Raw genomic sequence first — 10006 nt, 5'->3', positions numbered from 1 at the left:
CAGTTGCCAAAACAATGCCAAACTTAATTTGCCTCAGCCCCTAATAAACCTAAGGGCCAAAATGTCTTCTTTTTTTTCCATCTGGACAGCTGACAAAGTATATTAACACCGCCTCCACTGTGACTTCATCAACTTTTTTCTACACTTAATTGAAAACTTTATTAGCTAAAGTGACAATGACAGAGCACATCAATCAAGCCCACACTTACTGCGGCAGCATTAATTTGCAGCCCATGCCGTCATATATTTCATATTTGATATCTCTGTCATCCATAACGTTTTACTGTAGCGTCCTCTCTGTTTCCAAGGTCACTCGCAAAAAAGAATAAAAACAGACATAAATAGAGAAATATGATTCCCACAACATTTTTAGATGAAGTAGACGTGACCTGGGGGGTTCTCAATTAGTGCCTTGCATGGAGATTTCTGAGCAGTGATAAGATAAGCCTTACCTTATTGTCCGCCAATACGGCGTACCCTTTCTTCCCCTCCATCTTCCCGCTGAGATCCCCACTGTTTATTCACAGCAGATAATGACAGCACTGTATGGCGGTGTGCGGTCGACGAATGGGGACATCAGTGGGCTCATCTCTGATGAGATGCGGTGATGATGATGCATTAGTTATCATCTTTCAAGTCCAAGGATACTTAAATGGATGGGTTTCATAAAGCGCAACGTTCCTGCATGAATAAAAGTATACAGAGGTTTAACGGATTGGCGCTCTACCGACATAAGCGCCTGATTCAAAAAGGACAGGTTCACTATCGACCATAAACCGGGTGCGTGCTCGTGTGCGCAGCGTACGCCTATTATCTCATCCTGACAGATGACCTATGATTTCTTAAATTTCCTCTTTATATTTTATATTTTCTCTGGCAACTTGCCGTTTCCAGAAGGATCCTGGATGGGAGCAGCCTCTGAGAAAATGGCCAGGAGCCAGATAAATAAATAAAGTAAAAAAGTAGATGAACAATCCTCAAATATGAAACCAATCAAGGACGGTTTACTTTGAGGCTGCTCTCCTCACAAAGAGCTGCCGGGGCAATTTAGAGAATCCTAGAACCCCCCCCCCCACCAAAAAAAAAAGATTGCATAAAAATTGGTGGATATTCCTACCGTGGCATTTAATTTCAACTTTAAAATGAAATGTCTTGCAAAAGCCCATTGATGAAATGAGGCCTTTCGACCACAGTGATTGCAAATTACTTTAAGGAGATTGGTTCCTGCCATGGCACTGTGGGGCAAGTGGTTTGCTTAGTGGCAGGAACAACACAATGAGGAGAACAAGTATTATGCTCTCCAGGCAGACCCCCTGAAATATGCGTGTGTCTGTGTGTTTGTGTGTGTGTCTGTGTGTTTGTGCATGTGTTTGTGTGTTTGTGCGTGTGTCTGTGTGTTTGTGCGTGTGTCTGTGTGTGTTTGTGTGTGTGTCTGTGTGTGTTTGTGTATGTGTCTGTGTGTGTATGTGTTTGTGTCTATCTCCCACAATTGGGTTTGTTTTGCCTCTTTTGTCATGTTTTATGCAGTACTTTCAGACCAGTGATCGCATCATTCAGGTTATCCCCATCACTGTCCTGTTTTAAGATGTTGAATGAATTATGTTGTGTGTGTCATTGCCTGTGTGTGTGTGTGTGTGTGCGTGTGTGCGTGTGTGTGTGTGCGTGTGTGTGTGTGTGTGTGTGTGTGTGTGTGTGTGTGTGTGTGTTTGTGAGTGCTTTTAGATATATGTGCCGTGATTGAACCGGAAAGGTTTAGACACAACCATCCCTTCTCTTTGCCTGTGTGGGTGTTACTCTTTTGGGCTGTCTCTCATTGTATACGTCTGCGTAACCGCGGTTTGTTCCATGACAGAGGTGGCTCGCCGGCTAACAAGGGAACGTTTGTTTCACAGGGAGTTTGAGTGGCTGGAAGCCGTGTCATGGAAAAGGTGAGGAGGAGAGAAGAGAGGAGGAGAGAGGAGGAATGGAGAGATGAGAGAAGTGAAGAGGAGAGGAGAGGAGAGAGGAGGAGAGAGCTGGAATGGGGAGGGTGATGTGGAGAGGAGAGAAAAGAGGAGGATTGGGGAGGGTGAAGTGGAGAGGAGAGCGGGGCACAGAAGAAAACAAATACATGTCATCTGAGAATGAAAGCACACAGTTCCCATATATTATTAGCAGTGTTGACATGGCATCGTATGTTTCCATAGCAATAGGGGGAATGTTCTTTAAATCTCCCCAATGTTCCCAAAGGACCCGCTGGAAACTGAAAATAGGCTTGTCTTGTATGTTGTCATACATTACAAATATGCCGTCTTGGAAGTCACCAGAATGCCCAAGCACTACAAAATAGTCTGTGCAAGTTGTGTTTTAAATCCATGAAGTTAATATCAGAAACGATACATTAACCTACACTTATAGGCCTATAGGTCATGGGGAAAAAAAAATCTGCAGTGCTTGAAAAAAATACTTTATTCCTCCACTTTGAATCTTCCGCCATGTTGCGGTGGATTGTAACTTTCCGCGTGTCTTGATAAGCCAAAATAAATGGTGCATGCATTGGAGCCAACACGTGTAATCAGCACAAATTATAATATGTGGAATTCAGCATTTTTCAACAGTGTAACAACAACGGCGTACAAAGCAACATCCTAAATACACACTGCCATGCATAATTGGCCGTGGAACGAGGGAAGCTTTGCCGGGGAAGCTCGCTTGAGATGCGAGATCTGAGATGGCAGATTCACTGTTTAAACAGATTGCAAATCCTCCCCTGAGCTCCCAGTGCTGCTGTGTTCAGCGCAAACTGACGGGCAGAAAACACAAGGAAGGGAAGAGAGAGAGAGAGAGAGAAACAAGAGAAAAGGCTTTCCGACCTGATGACTTTAGCTTGTGAAATGCGTAGCATACAGCGAATCATAGCCTATGTGAAACAGAACTTGTGTTTTTTTTTTGTTTGTTTTTTACCAAAATAGGTGTATGGAGGAAATCGTCATTTTTACAAAAGTTCCAAAAAGGAAGCTCCGGAAAATGTGTGTTTGTTCAAACATGAGAATATAATACTGACACTGGAAACCATTTTCAACAAAATACTTATACCTAACGTTACTATTCAAATATCACATGGGGTCCATTACGAGGGTGTGTGGAATATACCTACTGAATTTAATAAAACCTACACATTGAAGTGTGTGTAGTAATAAACAAAAAAAGTAAAGTAAAGTATCATGGCATAGTATATTGCTAAAAGGAGGATCAGAAGATACTTAAATTAAAGTTCAAAGCAGCGATCTAAGAGATTTCTAAAGAGCCCTGAAGTCTGGAGAATTTAAACATCACAGTGTTTCAATCTTCTCTCATAGTTTATAATATAAAAATATATATTACACATCTAATCCATATACCTCTCAATACGCTATCATTTGATTTGACCTTCAAGGACCTCATAAAAAGTGCTTCTCACAAGTCACCATTAAAGGACATTAACGGTCTGGTCGATTAAACCATCGTAAACGTCTCCCATTGCTTCACTAAAACATCCGTAAGCAATATAACATGTCAAATCCACTGGCTACTTGCTGAATGCACTCTGTCCGAGTGCCTTTGACCACGAACACTAACACTACCAGTTAATCAGCTGTATTTCAGAATCAATGCGCGACGGTCAGAACAGAGCTTGAGCGAAGTCCTATCACAAAGACCTTAGAAGTGCTACTGCTGTAGTTAACTTGCCGTTTGCTATTGTTTAAGTGGCGTTTAAAGTGAGCTCAATTTAGCGTGAGCTAAATGCAACCAAATGTTTTAGTGAAGTCAGGAGAGACGCTTTGAAATCTACGATTCAATCACCTGGACAGGTGGTTATTTAAGCGGACTAAGGATGATGAACTTTTCAACAAGGAATCACTCAGGTTGAGGACTTACAGCGAGAGCAGGATAAAAAACAACCCTTTAAAACGGTGCCGGACAGACAGATATTTCTCGAAGTGCAATAGGCTAAACTTTTTAAGAAATGGATGGCTTGGCAGGCATCATAAACATGGCAGCTATATTGAGCAGTCCTTTAACTAAGCTCCATGGTGAGAGCCAATGACCATAAAAGGTCACTTCTACACCAATGTTTTAGTTTTTTTGTCAGGAACACACTCGATCACACACAGTACACACACATTCCAATGTGCCTGGTTTTAAGCAGACAGGCCCTAGGCATCATTTTTAAACTGTTAAACACCCAATTCATCTCTCGATTCACACTGTGTGCCTCTGTGAACCATATTGCCTCAGAAAAGTACCACATTGTAAACATGATCTGGAAACCCGCATAATAACCAAAACAAATAATAATACAGACACAGTCTTTTCATAGTCCTGTGCTGACTTTAGCTCTTTAACTCAGGTTTGTTCTTGTTCACATATTTTCATTCACAAGGTATGGCTTTCGTTTTTTTTTTTTCAACATTCAATGCCTCCTATCATGTAGCCCGGGCATGTGATCCCCAACGACGTCCTGTGCTTAGCGACCAAACAAAAAAAAATAAAAAATCACAACAGCTTCGTCCCTACTAGACCATCGCCATGGCGATACGGTCGGGCGTCATCTGTCCCGTCTTCACGGAGATCCACAAGTCCTCCGTGTCCCCCCCGTTCCTCTTCTTCTTCTTCTTCTTCTTTGTGTCCGACCTTGCGGTCACGCTCTCCTTGTCCCTGCGGTGGCGGCAGCAGCAGCAGCAGCAGCCAGCGGCGCCGCCGCAGCAGTAGTGGCAGCACACCAGCAGCGAGGTGAGCAGGACCAGCAGCGGGAGGGCCAGCAGGACGGCCAGGCACACCGTGTTGTACACCCCCTGGTTGTGTTTGTCCGCGGCGAAGCTCCACAGCTGGTTGAAGAAGTCCAGCACGCTGCCCTTTTTATCCGCCATCTTTGTTTTTGTTTTTGTTTTGTTTTTGTTTGTACTCCCGAGATGCCGGTTGGGATCGTGTTTGATAAAAGCCCGGCTGGGGGACTCCACCAGCTTCGGTTGAATCTTTTATTGGGTCATTTGGGTGACAAGAATGTCAAAAGAGGAATGCAACAGCAATGATGATGAAAGTTAAAGCCATTTGAGGCATTTCAAGTACAAAATGGCGGACATATACTCGGGTGACTTCGGCAACGTGACATTGGTAGGCACAGTGTATAAATATTGTATCTCAAATCTGCAGTATCGTATCCGGGAAAGGTGGCGGTGAATATCTTCCTGGGCTCGGAAGCGGTCGGGGTTTCGGAAAAGGCTTGGTATCATGAATAAAGCCTCCTGAAGCTTTCCTCTCTCATACGAGTCTGAGATGGGAATATTTGAAATCCCGAATGAACGGTGCTATGGCTTCGACTCAATCCGAGGTTGTCTGTGATCGCTGCATCCCTGCGGCTCCTCCTCTGGTGTTGACCCCTGACCTCACGGCCTCCTCGTTCTCCGGCCCCCCTCTCCTCTCGCTCCCATTCAATTCCGGCTGCTGGGAGAAGCACGCTGCTGGGAAGGAAGTGGGAATGTTCCTGTGGATGTAAACACACAATAGAGAGGTGACTTTTAATCTCACACACACATTCCATCACCAGTGGACAGCAGCCCATCGGCAGTCCAATGTGTTAAGTAGAAGGAGGAGGAGAAGTATGTAGAATATGTGCGTGCAATGACACCACGTGTATATACGCTCAGATACATATAACAAGAGTGGACATCTCCGGAGCTTAAAATATCTTTAAACTGTTACATTAACCTCTACAATCGTCCTTCCATGATGTATGCCTGCCCTATTGTAAAAGCCTGAAACGCTGAGAGGAAGATTGAGAGAGCGGGAGGGTGAGAGAGCTATAGTGAATGTCAGAGTGAGAGAGAAAAGGAAGAGCTATTGAGAGTCAAAGAGAGAGAGAGAGAGAGAGAGGGAGAGAGATGAAGAAGAATTGAAACAGAGCGATAACAAATCTTTCTAAGAGCCCTGCTGAGAATGGCCTCCATATATAGAGAGAGAGAGAGTGGCTGTCAGGACCTCATCTGAATATAGCGAGCTAATGGTTCCCAATGGGAACACTTTGATGGACAGGACCTGGTCAAGTTTCTTATAAGTGGCTGAGCGTTTCATTTTCAGCTGCCTACATATGAGAACTCTCAACTTGTAATTTTTTTTGAAGAATCCTTGACTTACGTTTCACTTTGAAGATGACATGTATAATGAAGAGAGAGAGAGAGTGAGAATAAAATAAGTGGCCTTGTTTTTTGTTTTTTTTCCAGCAAAACGATATCATCATGCGGTAGTCCTCACTAGTGACAGGCCAATGTTGTCTTATAATATGTGATTTAGATGCAGGAGAAGAAGATATGCTATTATGAATAATGATATAATAATCACCCATTCCGTTAACCTCCACTGTGAGCAAGGCAGATGCACCTGCAAGTAAAATGCACAAATATGTGTGGTTGCATGGCTTGAGATCAGTGAGATCTGACTTCCTGCCCCGGTGTCATGTCCTCTTGCTCATTTGCCTGACAGGAAACCCCCTTACATTAAGTGTTTCTGCACGTGGGACACATCAGCATGCATAAGCCTTCAGAAGAAAACATACACGCTGCTTGAAAACAATAGAAAATACAAATGTGTACTTATCGTAAGTCGCTTTGGATAAAAGCGTCTGCGTAATGCCCTAAATGTAAATGTAAATGTTGTACAATGCAGGCCTACTCTTTTCTGTTTACCATATTTCAGTTGTTGATAAGGAACATACAAAGACCACAGAGACTGTACTGGAACACAGCTTAGTGGTCATCGTATTGTGCCGTTCTTTATGAGCATCATGGTGTTTAGCTGATCCACTCAAATAGCCTGAGTCATGCCCGCGGTTTGTCTGTATCTGTTGAGTAATGTATTAAAGGCTATTGTGTCATATCACAACAACCATATATCCTCTGTGTAATTGGGTCATGTGGAAAGAGTGGGTTATTATTCGGCAATGCTTTGGCCAGGCCACATTGTCCCTGTCCCCACCATGGTCCCAGCTAACATCATCACCACACAGAATACAAACAGATGAGTGACCAGCTCACAATAGATATGAGACAACATGATGGATAAATCATTTTAACATGGAAGGGCCGATTGTGTCACAGTGTTATGGGAACAACTGTGTCACAAATAATGACCGTCATCTTGAAAAATATCAGGGCGTCGCAACAACACACCTCTCAAATTAGGTTATTATCTCAACAATATAATGGATATATCTGAATATAATACAAATTACTGTCTTCACAATGCACAGGCCCTAAATGGTTTTTCATTCAGTCAGGTGTTTATACCTGTGATTCTGCCTTCCATAATGGTTAGCTAAGCACAAAGCTGACATTATGATACTTTATGTATGTGTCTTACAGCAAAACTTGGCTTCTATTCTGGGCAGTGTTTGGCGTGTTAGTGCGAGGTAGCAGGATTGCTGAGTCAATTATCTCTCTATTCTACCTACTCTCTCTCTCTCTCTCTCTCTCTCTCTCTCTCTCTCTCTCTCTCTCTCTCTCTCTCTCTCTCTCTCTCTCTCTCTCTCTCATCACAGAGTGTATTTATAAAGCAAAGACACCAGTGGGACATATCCACGCTGTAACTGCTGATGTGCACTACATAAAACACTGCCTCTTCATTAGGGAAAGTAGGCCCACACTCAAAAACACATTAATGTGTTTCCACAGTGCATGTGTGGATCCAACTCCACCGATTGACCAATAGAACTCTAGTGCTTTTTAGCCGAGGAGAAAAGGTCAAAAACTGAAGAATTCCCTTCACCCCCCCCCACACACACACACACACACACAGACAAAATATTCTGCAGTGGGAACATCAACTCGATGAGGTACTCTCTCTTGACGTTGAGTGGCCATGGATCCCAGTGTACACAGGAAAAGGGACGTTTCTGGGACACACAAAGCCAGGATGGGGTAGGGAGAAATATTATGGTTGCACTGGGTTAGCCCCCGCTGGGTCTGTTCTGAAAGAGAACATATGCAACCTGGAAGACATTGTTTGAAGGCTAAGGGACAGATCTGTGACAGAAGGCGAGCAGAAATCTTTAATGTCCTGCCTTAAGCACACCATCGACCCGAGATCCCCTTTCTGAGGTTTATGGGACATGTACAGTCACTGAACGAAATTCATTGATTGATTTGATGTCTTCTGGTTTTTCCCTTGGTTATCAGCAAGTTCTTGTTTCCATGTATTATCATGCTCTACTTTCCAGTGATAACATGTTGAGAAGTAATGCACTGTCTTTTGGGTTTTCTAGTTCACGCTGACACATTTAGCTAGCTGGTCGTTCTGAACACACATTTTGTAAGTGTTATTCATGGATGAACTGTACACATCCATGAATAACCCACATTTTGTAAGTGTTACTCATGGATGAACTGTACACATTTCTGCTGTACTCAGCACTACTACAGTGAGTCATCCCTGACCATGGGTACATTTATCAATTGCATAACAAATACTTTTCCATTTCAGCCGCAGTATATAGCTGATACGCCAAGAAGAAGCAAATTCCAGTTAAAAAACAATCTTCAATAGTAATTTAACCGTTTGCTTAAAATGCCCCTGACTTGATGGACTTGTCCGCCGCTAATCGATTGGAACCCCTTTACTTTCCAATCAGGAGCAGCTCTACTCCATGTTACCATTTCAGCAAAAGCGTCATACATCCAGAGCGGCTCAACAACAACCACGACAACAACAACAACCAAACATCCTGTCCCTAACGATGGCCTGGAGGCTGTGAAAAAAAAGAGAAAGTATTTAGTTTCGCGTTAAAGCGAGCACCTTACCCCGAGGCATGTTCAAAGCGGCAGGTCAGCGCCGCCACTTGTCGTACGCGCTCGGCTCTCTCCCTTGCTCTCTGACATCTGTCTTCTGTCATGTGTTTCCTTATTTGCTCCTTCCCTCTTCAGTCGGTCACACATCAACACAACTCCTCACTCTTTGTTCCTCTTCTGTTCCTCTGACCTTGTTTCGAAAAACCTCTCTCTCTCTCTCTTTCTCTCTCTCCCTCTGTCTATTAGTCACCCCCTCTTGCTCTCCCCCCCCCCTCCTCCCTCTCTTTCACCCTTTCCCTCCCCCTCTCTTTCCCCCCTCCCTCTTTCGCCTCCCTCCCTATCTCTTTTTCTAACTTCCCCTTTCTCTTTCTCTCTCTCTCTCTCTCTCTCTTCCCCACTCCCTCTCTCCCTCTCTCTCTCTCTCTTCCCCCTCCCTCTCTCCCCCCTCCTTCTCTCCCTCTCTTCATTCCCCCCTCCCTCTTTCTACATCCCCCACCCTCCCGCTCTCTCTCTCTTTCTCTCTCTGTCTCTCTTTATCTCCCTCTCTCTCCCCTCTCTCTCACTCTGTGCCCGAGTCACTGCACCCTGCCCACCCCTGTGTAAGAATGGGCCCTCTGTCTGTGCTTGTGCACTCCTGCGTGACGCACACTCACTCCACATTCTTGCGGTTACCTTGCATTCACAACCACTGATGGTGTCAGGCCCAGGGTGAGAGAGGAAGAGAGACCTTAAGCTCTTAATGTTAGATTTTTTTAATCAAAAATCTTATGTAGGCCTACTCTCCCCGATATACACTCATTTACAATTTCCCAATTGTAAATTGTTGGCCCAATTTAGTAATTGTGTGGTTGCTGTGTGAGACTTCATGAAACAATGTGACTCCACCCATAATAAATTGGAGTTTTTATGTATGTGTGTGGGTGTGCTTGCATGCCTGTGCCTGTGCGGGTGTGCTTGGCTACGTGCACGTGCGCATGTGTGTGTGTGTATGTGTGTGTGTGTGTGTGTGTGTGTGTGTGTGTGTGTGTGCGTGGGTGTGATTAGCTGCAGAGCCTACAATTAGATATTTCAGCAAGAAGGGTCATATGACCCACACAATTAGCACACACAGACACACACAGACAGGAATTACTGTATGTGCATAAACTGTGGGAAGAGAATTGACCCATGAATTAGCCTGCAGCTATTTTTCCTCATATACGGGTATG

At 44.1% G+C, this 10006-nt stretch overlaps 1 protein-coding gene across 1 annotated transcript; it reads right to left on the bottom strand.

Moving 5' to 3' along the window:
• Positions 1 to 2430: 2430 nt before the first annotated feature.
• Positions 2431 to 8996, bottom strand: kiaa0040 (KIAA0040 ortholog). Its single transcript, XM_084480555.1, has 2 exons — positions 8811 to 8996; positions 2431 to 5503 (listed from the first exon to the last, which is right to left on the bottom strand). The coding sequence occupies exon 2, from the start codon at positions 4887 to 4889 to the stop codon at positions 4536 to 4538; it is 354 nt and encodes a 117-aa protein (XP_084336681.1). The 5' UTR covers positions 4890 to 5503; positions 8811 to 8996; the 3' UTR covers positions 2431 to 4535.
• Between the last annotated feature and the right edge of the window lie 1010 nt (positions 8997 to 10006).

This window comes from Micromesistius poutassou, assembly GCF_964030765.1.
Source record: "Micromesistius poutassou genome assembly, chromosome: 16".
Lineage (NCBI taxonomy): Eukaryota > Metazoa > Chordata > Actinopteri > Gadiformes > Gadidae > Micromesistius > Micromesistius poutassou.
The sequence above is the reverse complement of the archived record's forward strand: the minus strand, read 5'-3'. Positions and strand labels throughout refer to the sequence as shown.